The sequence below is a fragment of the Astyanax mexicanus genome, chromosome 7 (genome assembly GCF_023375975.1).
Source record: "Astyanax mexicanus isolate ESR-SI-001 chromosome 7, AstMex3_surface, whole genome shotgun sequence".
Taxonomy (NCBI): domain Eukaryota; kingdom Metazoa; phylum Chordata; class Actinopteri; order Characiformes; family Acestrorhamphidae; genus Astyanax; species Astyanax mexicanus.
In genome coordinates, this window is record NC_064414.1 from 36018543 (window position 1) to 36037203 (window position 18661).

General features: G+C 37.5%; 1 protein-coding gene across 4 annotated transcripts in view; it reads left to right on the forward strand.

Moving 5' to 3' along the window:
- The window catches only part of kcnq5a (potassium voltage-gated channel, KQT-like subfamily, member 5a), a 180609-nt gene that overhangs the window by 155038 nt on the left and 6910 nt on the right, over nt 1-18661 (forward strand). The window contains exons 8-14 of one of the 4 annotated variants that reach the window (XM_022684693.2): nt 1214-1308; nt 2965-2991; nt 9665-9885; nt 13451-13556; nt 15890-16021; nt 16939-17052; nt 18027-18140. In XM_022684693.2, the coding sequence (XP_022540414.1) occupies nt 1214-1308; nt 2965-2991; nt 9665-9885; nt 13451-13556; nt 15890-16021; nt 16939-17052; nt 18027-18140 (809 nt within the window). Of the gene's footprint in view, nt 1-917; nt 1011-1213; nt 1309-2964; nt 2992-9664; nt 9886-13450; nt 13557-15889; nt 16022-16938; nt 17053-18026; nt 18141-18661 lie in introns of all 4 variants that reach the window. The other 3 variants (XM_049481327.1, XM_022684697.2, XM_049481328.1) reach the window with 3 other exon arrangements.

Sequence of the window (18661 nt, forward strand, 5' to 3'; positions counted from 1 at the left end):
CATGTCTCTCCAGACATGCTTAATTGGGTTTAGGTCAGGGCTCTGGCTATTCTGAAGCCACTCCTTTGTTATTTTTGGCTGTGTGCTTAGGGTCATTGTCTTGTTGGAAGGTAAACCTTCAGCCCAATCTGAGGTCCAAAGCACTCTTCCAGGATATCTCTGTACTCGGCCACATTCATCTTTTCTTTTAATTGCAACCAGTCGTCCTTTCCCTGCAGCTAAATAAAAACACCCCAATATCATGATGATGCTGCCACCACGTTTCACTGTGGGAATTGTATTGGGCAGTTGATGCTGGACAGTGCCTGGTTTTCTCCACACATACCACTTAGAATTAACGCAAAAAAATGAAAGGGGTCTGAATATTTTTCGTACCAACTGTAGTAATTAAAACTCAAAATACTAAATTCTGTTCTGTATCAGTGCAGTTATCCACCCAGATTTAGGTTGTTATTATATATGACAATATTGCTGCAATTACAGTACATGTTTATGTATTGTATTGTATATACTTGTTTATATATTATTTTCTTAACTGGAGCATATTCTATCAACCTCTCTCTAATTTTTCCTCTTCCCAGTGCTTCTTTTGTTTTTTTTTATGTATATGTGTGCATATGAGTGTGTGTGTGCTCACTCCACTGGCAAATAAGACATCTTTTCAGTGTTGCTTGTATTTTGCCTCAATTACAATGTTCCGACTAATGCAGTGTGAGTCACTGTCTATAAACAGTTCTGTTTGTTCTATTCTGTAAAAGTGACGTAGACTGAAAGTAGCTTAAACTCGATCACTGAACAAATGTCTTAAGCTCCTTAAAGGTGCTGTATTTCCTGGCTTTGCCCTCACCGTGCTGATGTCTCTCTACACCGTGTCCATGCGTGTGTCCTTGTGTGTGTGTCTGTTTGTCGTGTCCCAGGCTGCGTGGCGACTCTACTCCACAGACCGCTCCAGAACGTACCTGAATGGCACATGGCGGTACTATAAAAGTGTTCTCCCTCCTCAAAGGCATGTATCCGTGCAGTGAACTGACGAGAAAACTATGACCTGAACTGGTTTTTACTAATCTGCTTTTTTTTGTTTTGTTTTCTTTTGTTTGTTTGTTTGTTTGTTTTTTTTTCCAACCCCCGCTCTGTCCTGGCCTTGTGTACTTTTTTTCTTTTGGTTTTCCATTTTTTTTCCTCTCTGTTTTCCTTTTGTATACTCTGCACGTAGTGTGTTTGGCGTAGTTATGCGGCTGATGAGAACTCGGTTTCCATTGCTACCTGGAAGCCTCATTTGAAGGCGTTGCATACCTGCAGCCCTACAAAGTAGGTACAACTCTGGCAGCTGGTGTTGTATTTGGTGTCTGTGCTCCTGTGGCCTCCCTCTTCCCCCCTTCTCTTAGCAAACAAGCATAATGACCACTGCTTCACGCTCCTCTTTTACTGTATTCACCCTGTGAATATATAAGGCAGAGGCTTATAGTCAGCAAACATAGGCTAATACGTCAAATACGGAATAGGCAACGTATTTAAATTGGAACAGCAGTAAAGACGAACACCAAAGACCCTCAGCAGTCCTCTGTAGCTTTTCTCTGAAGCTACAGCATGTGTGTGTGTGTCTATGTATGTGTGTGTGGAGAGAGTCACCTCGTTATTCAGGCCACAATGAAAAGATACAATAGGATATGCCTGCAATGCATATGCACTTCAAACAATCGATTGGCAAAAAACTAGACACTATGTACACGGCTCTGTAAAAAATTAAAAGACCACTTCAGTTTCTGAATCAGTTTCTCTGATTTTGCTATTTATAGGTATATGTCTGAGTAAAATGAACATTGTTGTTTTATTCTATAAACTATAAAATGTTCTCCTCCACCAGTCTTACACACTGCTTTTGGATAACTTTATGCCATGCCTGGTGCAAAAGTTCAAGCAGTTCCGCTTGGTTTGATGGCTTGTGATCATCCATGTTTCTCTTAAATATATCTCAGAGGTTTTCAATTTGGTAAAATAAAAAAACTCATCATTTTTTTAGTGGTCTCTTATTTTTTTCCAGAGCTGTATATAAATTTAAACATGCTTATATTAAGTAAAAAAAATTGTAAGCAAATGTTTCATAGTAAGATTTTTTTAAATAAGCAACCACAAATTCTCAAAATGAGTGAAGTAAGACTTAAAACACTGATTATTTGGTCATAACAATCATTTAGTTTTCATTTTGAGTTCTAATTTCTTAAAATAAGGTGGAAATTCTAATAAAAGTGTTATTCCTAAAATAAGCTAAATAATCTACAATGCGTAGTAAGACTAAAACATCAGATCAGAGAAATCAGAGAGAAAATAAAGATTTATTGCCTTGAAATTAGATCATTTCACTTGCTAAGATTTGCAGTGTAGGACAGGAAGATACTGCAGTGTATACCACAATGGGTATCACCTGAAAATACAATGCACCCACACATACGCACACACACACACATGCAAAAAGAGGAATGAGTTATCTAAAACATGATCACAGGCAAAATTCTGTCCCATTTTAACACTAAACCGTCTTTCCTAGAGCTTTCTTAGACCGCTTGATTGTGCGCTGCTCAGTGATTGCATGTCTGCTTCATGTTTGGTGCTTGTTTATGCTCTTCTGCTATAAGTTTTCCAGTTTTCATGGCGTGATTTGTTTCCATTCCAAATCTCCAAAGTGTGTGGAAGTGTGTAAGGGTGTATGTATGATCGTGTGTGTGTGTGTTTTTGTGTGCGTGTGTGTTTGTTAATGTTGTGTCCTTCTCCCTTCACTTGCAGTGTACCGTATTGTGTTTAACACAGGGAGAAATATATTGATGATTCATTGACTATATGAAAGATTCAGTATATTTCAGAACCATGTGTCTTTTCTGTTGGATCCTCTGTTTGTTTCTGTTTTTTGTGTTAAAGAATTAATCTTCTGACCCTGTTCTCCTCTCTGTTGCTAACTAACACCTGAAGGAAAGACCAGGGCGAATCCACCACAAGGTTTGTTTTTACTTACACTGAATGTCATCTGAATGCAATGTGTTTTGTACCTATGTAAACTACAACACTAAATCAGAGTTTAGATTGAAGGTAAATGCAAATGTAAAAAAATGCAGTGTTTCTATTTGTGTTTACATTTACTCTGACATTTATTTTAATTGCAGACAGTAAAAACCCAAGATATTTCAGGTTTTCCTGCATTTCAGGTCGCAACATATAAAACAAAAAACAGGCTAGAATGGGCAATATCAGGTGTGATTTCTAACAGGTAATTGTAAGCATGATTTGGTACAAAAGCAGTATTTAAGAAGAAAGGATGGATATAAAAATTATTTAAATGTTTAAAACAATATGGGCCCTATCATATACCCTGTGCAAGGTGCATCGCGATGCTCGTAAACAGTCTGTAAAACCCTGTCCAATTTCATACCAAGCACTACACCATTAAAATAGCGTCAGAATAAATCTATGCCGATGGTTGTGGTGGTCTGAAAGTGAGGTGTGTTCAGGTAAATATATGGTAAATAGCTTGGCGGCGGGAAGCACAGGTGCGCTACTGACTGATTAAAACCCTGACAACAGTGATCTCCGATCCCTCAGAACAATAGCTGATGAGACCACATGGAAAAAAGATTAAATTGGCAAACCTTTGTCAAGCTCTAAAATACAGAATAATATTTACAAATGCACCAATAAACTTTGCTGTACAAAAACAGAAGCTTTATATTATATGTTTATGTTTATGTCCAAATGCAGTTTTAACTTCTCTAGGCTTGGAGGCATCTAGGACCATCACACAGTGAAAAATGTGTATTGTGATAGGACAAATCAGTATTTCAGATCTTCTTCTGAAGCAATAGATTCTGAACTGTGAGCTCTAGAACAAAGATGGAAAGGACCATGCAGCAACAAGTCCAGATCCAGGGTCTGTTATGGTATGAGGTTATCTTCTGTGACGGCAGCATTAATGCAGAAAGTATATTGAGATCTTTCAGCAACATATGCTGCTTTTGAGACTACTCTAATATTTCCCAGGGCTGTCCATACATTTTTCAACAAGCCAATGCAAAACCAGATGCTGCACACATTACAAAGGCATGGCTATGTAAAGAGGGGGTATGAGTACTGAACTGGCCTGCCTGCATTCCTGGTCTATTCCCAATAGAGAATATGTGAAGAATGTTAATAATTGAAATGTGACTATGATGAAAAATCCATAATGCTACATTTTTACAAAAAAGAATGAGACAAAATGACATCTGAAACACTTCATCACTTGTTATTGTTAATACCAAAATATATACAGCTCTGGAAAAAATCAAGAGACCACTTCATTTTCTAAATCGGTTTCTCTGATTTTGCTGTTTATATGTTTATGTTTGAGTAAAATGAACATTGTTGTTTTATTCTATCAACTACAGACAACATTTCTCCCAGATTTCACATAAAAATATTGCATTCATTTGCAGAAAATAAGAAATGGCTGAAATAACAAAAAAGAAACAAGTTTATATTTATGAAGTTTCAATAGTTCAGAAATCAATATTTGGTGGAATAATCCTGTTTTTTAATCACAGTTTTCATGCATCTTGGCATGTTTTCCTCCACCAGTCTTACACACTGCTTTTGAATAAATTCATGCCACTCCTCGTTCAAAAATTCAAGCAGTTCAGTTTGGTTTGATGGCTTGTGATCATCCATCTTCCTCTTGATTATATTTCAGTTTGGTAAAATCAAAGAAACACATCATTTTTAAGTGGTCTCTCGTTGATTTCCAGAGCTCTATTTTAAGTGCTTTGAAAAGAAAGTGGCAAAGTTATATAGTAATACATAGTATATACATAGTAATATATGTTTTTTGGCATGTTTAGCAGGCCTTAAATGCAGTAATAAATGTATATTGACAACTAAAATGGCTTTGACTGAACAAAATATGAATATCTGAAATATCTAGGGTTCATATTGGTAAAAACAAACTCAATGTAAGAAACACTGCATTTGTTTTTGGTTATTTTGCATTTTTCCATACTGTCCCAACTTTTGGGAACAAGAAAAGGTAACACACGTAACACCCTTTTTATGAAACATTTGTTTAGATTTGTTTTATGTATAAGTGAGAGAAAGAGAAAGGAAGAAACAGAGGTGAAGAAAGGGTGTACACACAGTGTATGCAGCACTCTTTTGGCTGTTGTACAGTACAGAGCACAGTACCACTTGCCTGTCTCTGTGGACCGCAGATAGCACCATGATGCGCTTTTTCCATTCAGAGATTATTTATGTTAGTGATTAAATATCACTCCAGCCAGCACACTCACCAGCCATTATTTAAAGAGAGAGAGAGAGAGAGAGGCAGAGGCAGATGCAGAGATGAGCGAGCGAGCGAGAGAGGTGCAGAGAATGGCAGGCAGCAGGCCAGTTCTTTGTCCTGATCCCCTCCTTGCATTTATTTATTGCGCTTCGTTCAGTATTACTGCTAGAATCACAGATTTGATTATAATAGGATTCTGGATGTTCACACACAGTAACGGGCTACATTTAGCCGCGGCTGACACTTCGTCATAGCTTAGTTAAATATTCATCGCCAGCCAAATTTGCTGTTCTGCAGTTGCTTCGCTCTTTTAATTTTCCCAGTAATTTCAGCCAAGCTCATTACTGCTGCTTTGTAAGTAATGGTAACACCCAAAGCCCTTTTTTCCCCCAGATTTTCAATGTACACTGCTTTTAATTAACGGTGTAATTGGATTTGGGGCATGTGGTTCATATACACAGCAAGAACAAGAGAGCTAGATACTTAGGGCCTTAGTGAAGCAATTTACACTTCTAAAGGTCCCTCGGTGGGTGGCAAATATGTCATAATATGTGTCTGCAAATAGTCCTCCCAACCTCAGAGACACAAAACAAAAAGCTGTAAGCTGTAAATGTCTCTCGCTCTGCGGCTCTGCTTGTAGGATTTTGTATGTGAGCAAGCATAATAAAATAGATTGGCGTCTTTGCGGCATTATAATGGCGAAAGTGACGGGATGTGGAGTTCTAGAGCAAATTTTACTGTACAGAAGTGCTTAAAAGTTTGTGATTTTTTTTAGAAATTTGACTTAGTCCTAAATGTTGATGAAGCGAACCAAATAAAACAAGCCCACTTGTTTTATTTATTTATTTATTTATTTTACCAAAGAATAGTTAAAGAAATGCATTTTGGAAACATACAATTTTAAGTTCTGAGCTTGATCCAGTAGTAATGTAGTGGGAGGAACAGATGTAACAGTTCATGGGAGGAAACCTACCAATATAATGTAGTTAAAACATTTTTATATGAAGGAATGGGCTTAAATTCTTATGTGCTGGACTAATCAATGGTTATTGAAAACGGTTAGTTTCCAATCCGCAAGTCTACTATTTTTGTCTCATTTGTTTGATTTGGTTCTTCTTTTCTACTTCTAGGAATTGCGTGAAAGTTTTAGGTCACATGTATTTGGCTCACAAACTTTCAAGCACTACTGTATTTGGCTAAGGAAAAATGAAAAAGCCTGCCATATAGATCTTAAATTATTGAAGTGTGTGTGTGCTTTTGTGTGTGTACTTACTGTATCTGCATGTGTGCCATTCACAGCGTCTTTACCAGTAATCTGAATGGCAGAGAATAACACACTTAGAAATATTCAATGTTTTACCAGAAGTGTTTGTCTGATTTTCCAAGCCACCACTTTGTTTATTCCACTGAAGGAACTCAAGCTTCTCCTCACAGTGCAACTAACCCAAACCCCATCTGTCTCCCACACTCCCTAGTAAGGGTCATAGTAATAGGCAGAAGCTCTTCAGGAGGTATACCACACGGAGACATAGGTACCCAGCATCCCCCTTCTGCTCTGGCCACATAATTGATGAGAATGCTGACTAACCACAGGTGCATGGACGATGATGGATACGCCAGCACATTCCTTTTCCTTCTCTGAGTGACCCTGCCATGGGGCTTTAATAAAAGGGTCAACTCCTCCTCCTTCTGCCTGTTGCCTGAAGAGTTAGATTAGCACAAACTTTGGAACAGCACAAAGTCTCACTGCATGTTTTATACAATATGTGTTCTATTTGAAAATGATGTGAACAGAGTTGCCAGTTTATTAAGTATCTTCCCGATCTCCAATGTTGCATGATAGGGTAGGAGTCATGGCTCACAAAAGAGTATAAGACTGTAAGACCTTAACATGTGGGTTAAATAAGAATACTGCTGGTGGATCAAGAAAGTTTGAAGAAGGCTGATGGTAGGTCACAAGCAAGTCTGCTCTGAATTCAATCCAGGAAGCATTGTGTATCTGGCTTTAATCCCAATAGGCTACAACAGCTGAAGGCCAAGCTGGAAGAACAAGAACTTTCAGGGAATGTAAATAAGATTCCTGATCAGATAAATCCCAAAGTTCCTTTTTGAGTCATCCTGTTTTAACAGTACACGCCAGTGAGGACAGTATGATGTGGGGAATGTTCTCCTGGAACATGTTGAGGCTCTGATACCTACTGAAGAACATCTGAAGGACACATTGTATCTAAACAAATACTCTTTAGCTCTCCAAATATGTGTTTGTGGACAACCTTGTACTACTTTAAATTGTACCCATTGCTGACGCACAGTTTGACTAGTTTCTGTAAAGAAGTGTTAGGAATAATATAAGACTCCCAGCAGCAGATAAACATGAACCTTTTAGCATCTTGCCTAATGCTAGGCATGGACTAGAGGGTCATTAAACCTCCCAATATTGAGCTGTGGAGCATTGGAACTATGTTCTCTGGAATGATGGTGCTCCATCCAATATTCATTTGGGATGAGTTGGAGAGCTGGAGATGAGGTAGGGTGGTGACCATACAACATCCTGGCCTCACTGAGATTCCATTTACACCACCATGCTTCTTGAGTATGATAATTGTTTCTGGATTAAACCAAGCCATATTAATTTGAAAGTGTAAACACACCCAGTGTGCATTTAAAACAGGTTCAAATCCGATCACTCAAACCACTTCAGGAGATGGTCTGAGCCACACATCTGTCTATCAAAGACACATTTGGCTGCCAAACCTACCCCTCCTAGTGAACCGAAACAGCTCCTCAGCACAGTATATCACTGGGCTCTTGATCCATATATGTGAAGAAGATACTCATGTAGGATTATAGCATATAAAATCAGGCATGATGACATGGAAAATTGCAAATTTCAAAACAGCAGTCAAATATTATTTGTTATGCATTTGACTACCTAGTGCAAATTTAAGTGGCTAAAATCATATCAAAATATAATCCAGATACTAGTCAAAGACGTGACCAGACATAAAGTAGAGACCATTGTTGAAACAAATGCAGGATAAAGTAATTTGAGTACCCTTGATTTCAGAAGAAACAGTGAATAAACGCTTCTTATACTGACTAATCCAACACGGCACCATTTCAACCAACTGGCTCCATGAAGGCCTGAACTCTCTACAGTATCAGTTATCATTGGAATAAGATGAAACTGGTCATTCGTAAAACCATTAGCCGTACTGTACACACTGAAATCGTTTCAGCACAACACTTTCATGCCTAGCAGAATCCATACCGAAAAGCTAAAGAAGCCCATCACATCATTAGATTTACTACCTAATAAACTGTCAACTCTGTGGTAATGACTCCCACTGAGAGTCCACTAAATCAAAAAGAAATCTTTGTATTGCTTTACAATTTGGGACTTTTGAATGATTGATTGTCTTGCAAGGTTTGATCCATTCCATAAATAGTAGCTGAAGCCAATCAGACGCCCTAGAGTTCAGCACAAGACCAGACCTAATGAAGGCAGTTGTGTAGGAAGTGATGTTGTAGACGTCATAAGCAGGCTTATTTCTTTTGTAGATGTAGGGTTTAATGATCTTTCGTAAAGGATATTGAAGATGGATTTTGAGCGCGTAACAGCCTATATCTGTATGTTGCATGTGCATGTACGGTATATCACTTCTGCTTTAAGGTCATACACAAAAACCCATCTTCCAGCTAGGCTTTAGCCTCTAATACCCCTTAACAATCATCTCGCACAGTGGTACCGCTCATGTAACTCAGTGTGACTCATGCACCTGGAAGGTTAAGGACCCTTTGGAGATTGATGGGTCACTGTAGAGAAGACATTTATCTCAGGTTATTCTTTTTACCCCGGTCTTTCTTTCTGACACATCTAGCAACGCTCAAACTCTGTATAGGCTTATAATCACGACTAGGTGGCCTGAAAACACTGCCTGCTGATTGTTGGCTATCTATAGAATGAGCCCTGCATTGCATGCTGGTCTTTTGGTGTAATTTGTTTTCTGTAAGTACAGAACAGTATTAAAGTGCATTAAATATATTTCTGCTATGTTAAGATACAGTGTCAGGTGTTTGCATTGAATAACTGTTATAACTGTCAATCCTTTTATTAAATGCAGTTTTATTTATTTATATGTATATAAATATACTAATGAATAGCATACAATGAAAATGTCTAATAAATTGAAAATGCTAAAAAATAGAAATATAAAAATAATAATGAATTCATAATGATCTCTTCAGTCATGTGTAATCGATCTTTCTCTCTTTCTCTCTCTCTCTCTTCCTCTCTTCTGTCCTCCCCATTTTCTACATCTTCTTTTTACATGGCTGCCACCTCCCTCCCTTTCCTCCATGTAGTCAGAAGCTGAGTTTTAAGGAGCGAGTGCGGATGGCCAGTCCTCGTGGTCAGAGTATAAAGAGCCGGCAGACATCGCTGAATGACCGTCGTTCTCCCGGCACAGAGGTTGCCGGAGAAGGGAGCAGCCCAGCCAAGGTGCAGAAAAGCTGGAGCTTTAATGACCGGACTCGTTTTCGCCCCTCCCTCAGACTCAAGAGCCAATCACGGGCTGTGCCTGAAGGTTAGAGCTCTTGCATCCTACATATAGCAGCAGGCTCTTCTATGCAAAACTCTGTAGATTTATCAAATATATCCATTATGAAACAAGCCAGCTATTCAAAAAAGTGAGACATTGTCTCAGAAGTGACCATGAGCTGATCAACCTGTATTTACAATGTACACGCTCCCTCAACTCTAGGTTTTATTCTTTTATAGTTACATATACTTATATGCATCTTTCTCCTAGGAAAGTGTATATAGCAAAGGTTTATGTTACATTATTCGGCCTTAAAAATGTTATGTTTATATGTTTTATATGTTATATGTTTTAAAAATGCTTATATGTTTATATTAAGTGTAAATTAGGTATAATGATAATGTATGACACAAATATGCAAATTATATATGAGACCTAAAGGTATAAGGATATACAGCTCTAAAAAATAAGACCATTTAATATTGATGAGTTTCTTTGATTTCACCAAATTGAAAACCTCTGGAGTATAATCAAGAGGAAGATTACCAACCAAACTGAACTGCTTAAATCTTTGCACCAGGAGAGGCATAAATGTGTCCAAAAGCAGTGTGTAAGAATGGTGGAGGAGAACATGCCATTATGCATGAAAACTATGATTTAAAAAAAGGTTTGTCCCACCAAATATTGATTTCTAAACTTTATGAATATTGAACTTGTTTTCTTTGCATTATTTGAGGTCTGAAAGCTCTGTATCTTTTTTCTAATTTCAGCCATTTCTCATTTTCTGCAAATAAATGCTCCAAATGACAATGTTTTTATTTGAAATTTTAAAAATAGCAAAATGAGAGAAACTGATTCAGAAACTGCTCTCTTATTTTTTTCCAGAGCTGTATGTGTACTTATATAGGTAGGTGTTTAATGCAATGACTGACTGCCTTAGTACCTGCAGATAGATGTATTAGCATAGGAATGTTTGTATTGATCTTGCCTGAAATAGCACACATGCACATTGTGTGATGTAATGTTGTTAGCTTTGTATTTCTTTAGTTTTTTTAGCAGTTTGGGCAGGATAGTCTATTTTATATGTTGTTTTAAAAAAAAGATTAAAGTGCAGCAATTCAGTCTAAGGATCCTTGTGTAATTAAGCTTTAAGTGTTTCTGATTATGTCTAGTTTAACATAACAGTTTAAGACTTCTTCATCCTTTTAAATCAATGTCTTTTGTGCTGTTTTTGACACTCTGGCACATGTTCTGAAAGCTAAAGGATTTGTAGGTCCCCTTTTCTCTGACCTTTAGTATGTTTTTTTTAGTTCCAATCACAAAATGAGGCATTTGGTCTAGACGCTGATTATGAAGACATAAGAGCTGCTTAGACCTTTCATTTCAGCCTCAGAGTGGCCCTGAGAGAGAAAAAAATAATAGAAAATTATTTAAGAATTATTTAAGAATAATTAAGAAAAGTCAGCTTTCTGTACACATAACTAGAAGCCTTCCAGAGAGAGGAATGGCTGATTTTGTTGTTGAATGTATCATTTTCTATCTCTTCTAACTCCAAATCACTTATTTCTGAAGGCCTCAAATATCTGTTTGGATCTGATCATGAATATATTTCACACTTTAATAATTAAGACCAAACCAAACTAAATGTCTGAGCTTTATACTAGACAGGCTTCTCCAAAATCATATTTTATATTCTAATGATTTGCTGATGTGGTGCACCTCATTCCAACTTAGGCATTTAACTTTAGGCAGATTTTTGCAGTTGTCAGTATCGAACAAAAGTGGTCCAAAAATGCATTGGCTTTACAAATTGTATGACTTATTTGTCTATAGGAATATAGGATCTACAGCAGCCAATAGTCTTGATGCCAGATATCACAAGACACCTTCCAAAGGTCTTGTATTGTCCATACTGTAAATTGTTAGATCTGTTGTGATGGCAAAAGTGGGAATGTACATAAAAGTATTTAAACATCCTGAGTAAAATTTAACCTTTGTTTCGACATAGAATTGTAGATAATAAATAAAAATGCTTCTGAATTTGTCCCTGTAGAGTATGGATAAACTATGCACTATGCACAACACTATGAAAACTCTGCATGTTCAGAGCATGGTCTAATAGTTAATGTGGGCCCTAAATTGGTGATCAATATATGCTATATTACCTTTATAATAGTATATTTGGATAAAAAGTCTAGAGTTCACTAAGTTCTGTTAAAACAGGTGTCTGACCCTTTCTCTGAGGCCTGTACAGTCTGTACCAAGGCGTGAGGTGCTGGTCGAGGCGACCTTGGGTTTTGGCTGACTTCAGCAGAAAAAGCCCAGACGTTGCCAAAAGCCCCCACGTTTGTTCACCCAAATACTGTATAAAAGTGTGTGTATTCCTCTGTATTATCAGAAGACTGAAGCTTCCTGACTGAACCTGGCTGACTTCAAGAACAATAAAGAATCAACTTAGAACTTCGGAACGATTCGTCTTCTCCTTTCTTTAAACTTAAGGCACTCGTCTGTTTTTAACTCCTTTCTTTTGAACTTAGAACTTTTGTAGTGATGCATGACTAGATAAGTTTTAGAGCTCATTTTAGCTAGCCCAGGCTTCCCTTTCTGGGAGGCCTAGAAGAGTCGTGAAATAACGCACGACATTAATCAATGCTCTGACTTCATTATTGCTCAGGTTGATTGAGAAAAAAAGCCACAGGGATGTGTTTCACAGATGATGAGCAACCAGTGAGCAACCAGTGGACCTCGTTCAATATCTTCAACTTTCCTGACATATACTGTCTGAGTATCTTGAGATAGCACCTCAGAGATAGGGAAGCCCTGTAGAAATCACACTGTGCAAAGCTCATCAGCCGAGATTGATGGTGCTGAGATCTAGCTGAATACAGCTAAAGGCTTTATATTCTTCCCTATCGCATGCTGCGTGGATCCATCCCAGAGCCATATATAAGCCTCCACCGGAGGGGAGAAGTGCTGGACTTTGCATTTCTCTGGCAATCTCTCTAACACGGCCGCTTTTCTGGGCTTTACAACGTAGCTGTCTCATTTCACCACAGTAAATCTAGCGACGGAAACCCCGCTCAGATCATCTGCAGTTAGCATATACGAGGACACTGACGTGAGGCCAGGCAAGGCTTAGGTTATTCCCTAGACTGAAAGACTCTGACTTTAGATTTTTTTACATTATTGTTTTTCATTTCCTTTTTTTTTTTTTGGAGTTGTCTTCCGATTTATTGCTGTATTGATTCTCTCATACTTTTTCACACCTCTAGTTCACCTTTTTAATGCTATTTAAACTTACTAGAATTAATAATACACAGATTATACACTTTTGAATATTACTTCACTCCCAGTGCTTCAATGCTCAGTGCATCTAAGCATCATTTATAGCTCCTTTGTAGCTCACAGATCTAGACACATCTAAAATCTGATATGGGAAGCTCTAGTGTAGCCTACTAGCATCATGTTGGAATCATTTTAGAAAACAGTTCTACATTTCTATTCACCCTTTTAGGTTTTGTGCACTCTGTTGACCCAGTCTTTTTCTCTATCCTTTTCTACTTTTGTGATCCACCTCCGTACGTACCCTCTTTATCGCTACCATCCATAGCTGACAGTTTGGGCGGAGACGACTATTTCGATGAGAAGGGCTGTCACTGCGATGTCTCTATGGAGGATCTGTCTGCTCCTCTGAAGACAGTTATCCGAGCTGTCAGGTGAGAGAATGTCGGCTCTGACAAGCTTCACTCTCATTCGAAACAACAAGGTTGTACCCTTCCCTTAAGCAGTGAGGCTAAATGGAGTCTGATGAAATTTGTGCATGAGACACAGACATCATACATACATACTAATATGTATGCATGTGACACACACACACATACATGCATACCGATAAGACATAACCATAACACATTCTCATAGACTCATTCTCCATTTTTTCAGTTCTAAAATTACAAACTGTAGTCCCTCTGGTTTCTTTGCAAACATTGTTAGTCTTCCGTCACCCTGTTCTCCAATAGTTGGAGAACCACAGAGCAGGTATTAAATGAGTGGTGGGTTATTCTCGGTTCTCAGCACTGCAATATATATACAGCTCTGGAAACAATAAGAGACCACTTAAAAATGATAAGTTTCTTTGATTTTACCAAATTAAAAACCTCTGAAATATAATCAAGCTGAACTGCTAGAATGTTTGCACTAGAACAAAGTTATCCAAAAGCAGTGTGTAAGACTGGTGGAGGAGAACATGCCAAGATGCATGAAAACTGTGATTAAAACCAGGATTATTCCACCAAATATGGATTTCTGAACTCAATCATATACCTATAAATAGCAAAATTAGAGAAACTGATTCAGAAACTGAACTGAAGTGGTCTCTTATTATTTTCCAGAGCTGTATATATATACACTGACATGCCAGATGTCATGAGACATGGGGCTGGTGACATGGATTCTTGCCATGTTCCATGTAAGCTAAAGATTTCTCCACTGACACACAGGATACATATTTTGGGCCTCCTGCTTTAAATGTGGATGTAATTTCTGCCAGAGATACTTATCTGTTTATAGACAGTTATAGGCTGTTAGGCAGAATCCACCAGTTACAATTATTACCACTCACTGTGCCTTATTTCACATATAACCTTTGGATTGAGGAATGTTAAAATGCCCACACAACATTGTAAATGAAATGTCCCTACTATCTAGCACAAAATATCAGGACTTGCTCGAACTACAGTAATTAACAGCACCTTGCCATGAGCATGTTGGCCAGTGTTCAGCCTCACACACAAGATAACACCACACAACTTATGAAGACATTTGTTGAATTTTTATTTAATGTAAGAAGAAAAAACAGCTGCTTACAGTTCTTTAGTTTTTGTGATTCTATGCAAAGGTGAATTGGGGCATTACTTTTACTTTTAGTTAAACCATTTTTTATATTATAGGATCCTACACTAATAATCTAATTTTTATTATGTTTTTTAAACAACTAAATCAGCAAATACTAAATTGAGTTTCAATATCTATCCATTAAAAAAAACAAAACACCCAAGTATTTATGATACGGTCTGTCCTCATTTAATGTCCATCCTGTGCAACTAAATATCATTCCAGTGCTTTAAACTCCAGGTTTCTCATTCATGCTTAGATGTTCTCCTCTTGTTGCTCCAGGAGACCCCCACCCATCTAACTGACTGTGCCCAGTCAAAAGGTCCTCTAAGGGCAAAGCAATTGAAATTTCTGCCTGTGCTTTCCCAGGGTGTCAGATGGATACACCAACAGCTGCTTCTGCTTACACACTGGCTCATCTGACATGTGTATCTGAGCGTAGTTGACAGGCCCTGGAAGCAGGATTTTAAACTGCGTTACTGAGATCCATTTACAACTATGTCAATATTTTACTTCCACCTCTCCTTATTCATCCCATCCCTGTAGAAAGATGCTGTCGTGTAAATGACTGACCTTGGTCTACTCATCTTCCTAATGTTTCAGACCCCTGCAGATTTATGCAGTACGGTGTTGAGTTTTGATCTGTTGATTTTGTATTGGCTGTATAGATAACAAACTGCATTGCTCACATGGTTTGTTGTCGCCCTCTAGTGCTAGTGGTGGAGCAATGCAACATTTCAACATGTTGAAATTTCACCTGTTAGTTAAGCCATGCAGAAAGTTCTGGATTATATTAAAGTTAATTTATATTTTATAGACATTCTGGGTTTTCAGATCAAGCTCCTCTGTTCAAGTGTAATGGGGACTTTAAAAACAGTTGTGCTGGAGACTCAGTGTCCTGCACTGTGGTGATACTGTGGGGCCCTGACCTTTATAGAACTGGGTGAAAGGACGATAATAGATAGAAGTATTAAGAGAAACAGATGGACTAGTCTATAGAACTACTTATAGAACTACAAATTGCCCCTATATGATGAGTGGAGCTTAAAAATTGTAGGATGTATATATATTTGTGTATTTGCCTATCATGTACCACTATAATACACATGCCTGCTGTCAATAAGGTTTTAAGGGCAAGATCTTTGTCTCTTTCCAGGATAATGAAGTTCCATGTGGCCAAGAAGAAGTTTAAGGAGACGCTGCGGCCGTATGATGTGAAAGATGTGATTGAGCAGTACTCGGCTGGACACCTGGACATGCTGTGTCGCATCAAGAGTCTCCAGACTAGGTTAGAGAACACTTTAAAATACAGTTTTAAAATAGATACTGGAGTGAAAACAGAACATTTTATAATTACAATAATGCTGTTTCTAATGTCCGCTTACAGCTACTGACTACTTTGATTATATAGTTATGGGGGGAAATGAAATATTTAGCTACTTATTTAGAAATATGTACAGCATATAACATAATCATATTTGTAGATATATCTTTAGATTGTAATAAAATTCATATGTGACCTTTTTTTTGTTTAGTTTATTTATTTAAGTTTTAGGCATTTTAACTACAGGGTTCGTACGGTCAGGAAAAACCTGGAAAATTCATGGAATTTGAAAAAAGCAATTTCCAGGCCTGGATAAGTTTTGGAAAAATAGAAATACCCACAATGTTTTGGAAAAGTCATGGAAATTTGCTCTACAAATATTTGTGTTTCAGTTTATCCATGGAGAAAATCTTGAAATATTTTGAGCTGATAAATGTGTCAGCTCAGAGTTTATTTAGTAATTGAAGCCTACAAAATGGAGCTCTCAGGATCTCAGGACATTTTATCCGATACATTTTAGACCTACTATATTATATCAATGTTTATTATAGTTTTAGTTGTTTTTTTGGTTTTATTGTCCATGTCTGCGCCAATGTTTTAAAACGTATGGTCATGAAAATTTGCCTTGAAGGCATGGAAAAGTCATGGAAAAATCATGGAAATGTATTGGTTAAAACGTGTATGAACCCTGTAAGCAGGAGTAATTGTGGGGGGTCCTAATTTTTCCTTCTCTTTTCCCTAACTTTTAAAAATTGCATCTATATTAAATACATTTTACGAATGATAAGACAATTAAAAAAATATTTCTCAGGTATATGTTTAGTTTGTTTATCAACACTTCTGACTTGTTTGTCTTACATTGTGTGCACTCTCCCGTTCAGGTTGGACACAATAGTGGGTCCTCCACAGACCCTGAGCAGCAAATCCAAGACCTTTTCCTCACCCTCCCTGCACTTGTATTACAGCCAGGCTAAGAGGAAGCACTCAGCCCCAGGGTCAGCAGACCCGTAGTTCTCCATTAACTTCACTTAACATACATATCAGCAGAAAGCATGGAGTCATGTGCTTAGGCTATATGTCTGCTTCTTCAGTGACCATGTTGTTGCTGAAATTGCCTCTCTGGAATGGTAAAAGAACGTACTTTATTATAATAATAATGGTAATAAAATATTAGAATTATTGTGATATTAGTATTTTACCCTTTCTATTGGTCTTTTTACAATAAAATCTTCACAGCTTATGGTGTTTTCACATGATGCAGAAAATAGATTTATTTCTTCCATTTTAAACTGAAAGCATCTGTGTGCAGTTGCATAAACCTGCTTTAACTGCATTTCTGAATAGTCAAGGCAATTTTTTGGACATAGTGTGTCATATATATTCAAAGACAGTAACCTAAGCTGTTGACTCTGTGTTATATTGTCCATGTCTCTTAACTTAAACCTTGCCTTGTTTTCTCTTCTTCTTAAAAAATGAAATTGTAGAAATTGTAAGCCTAATATGACATTGTGCATGATACTCCTTTGAATCTGGATGGACTAATATATATAATTTCTTTTTTTTCCTTTGCATTTAATGAATTTAAAATATAGCGTTTCGTTAATTTCTCATCTTTAAATAATAGATGTCTGTGCCTGGCACGACTTCTCGACTCCTGAATTGTATGATTCTCTTGATGATGAATTAAAACTTACATATTCTTAGATACAAAGCATCTTGAACATTCATGCTGAATTCTCTAATACTTTGCACATTTTATTGACCATGAAAACTTAACTAGAGCAAAACTTTAGCTCATTCAATCCTGAGCTGCTTTTAGTGCATGTTATCTATACCTAGCAATAGGTGTACCTAGCACCTGGAGTAGTGCTTGTGCCAGCTTGGCTTCTCTACAGCGATTCCTCCTCCCTCTGTGTCTTCCTGTTTCATGCTAAAAGATTAAAAATACACCTCTCTCTCTCACATACAGATTTACCACAGGCATGGGTCCACAGCAGACCCTCAACCCCAAAGCAAGGAACCTGTCCTCTTCCTCTCTGCACTTGTATTACAGCCAAAGCAGGAAGAAACACAGCAGCTCAGGGTTAGACTCACTGGAGGGCTGGGCTGGGGAGAAAACTTACCTGATTTAACTCATCGCTCTCTCCGGGGTTCAAAGCTGATACTGCGTTCATGAAAGGTTGAAGATTGAAAGTACATACAGCTCTGTTTATTTAGTGCAGTTTATTAGGGAGTCATTTGATTTTAAGAATCTGTCAATTCAGAGTTTAACTGATTTTAACTGAAACCTTTAATGGAGAAAATATACACTAGTGTACAATAGAGACAAAAGATGACACATCTGCTGCCCAAGCTACATTTCAATACTCAACAACGTGTTTAACCAGAACAGTTATAGTTCCTGGATGTTCTTGCTCTGCCCGGAAAACAGAGAATGCATCTGTTGGTGACTTGCCAAGAAGAACGAAATAAAACAGAAACCCACAATTATATAAGAAATGAATAGTGAATCTTACTTCCCAGTTATATTAGAAATAAATAGTGAATCTTTTTACAATTATATGAGAAAGGAAAAGTGAATCTTACTTCATTTAATAGAAAAAA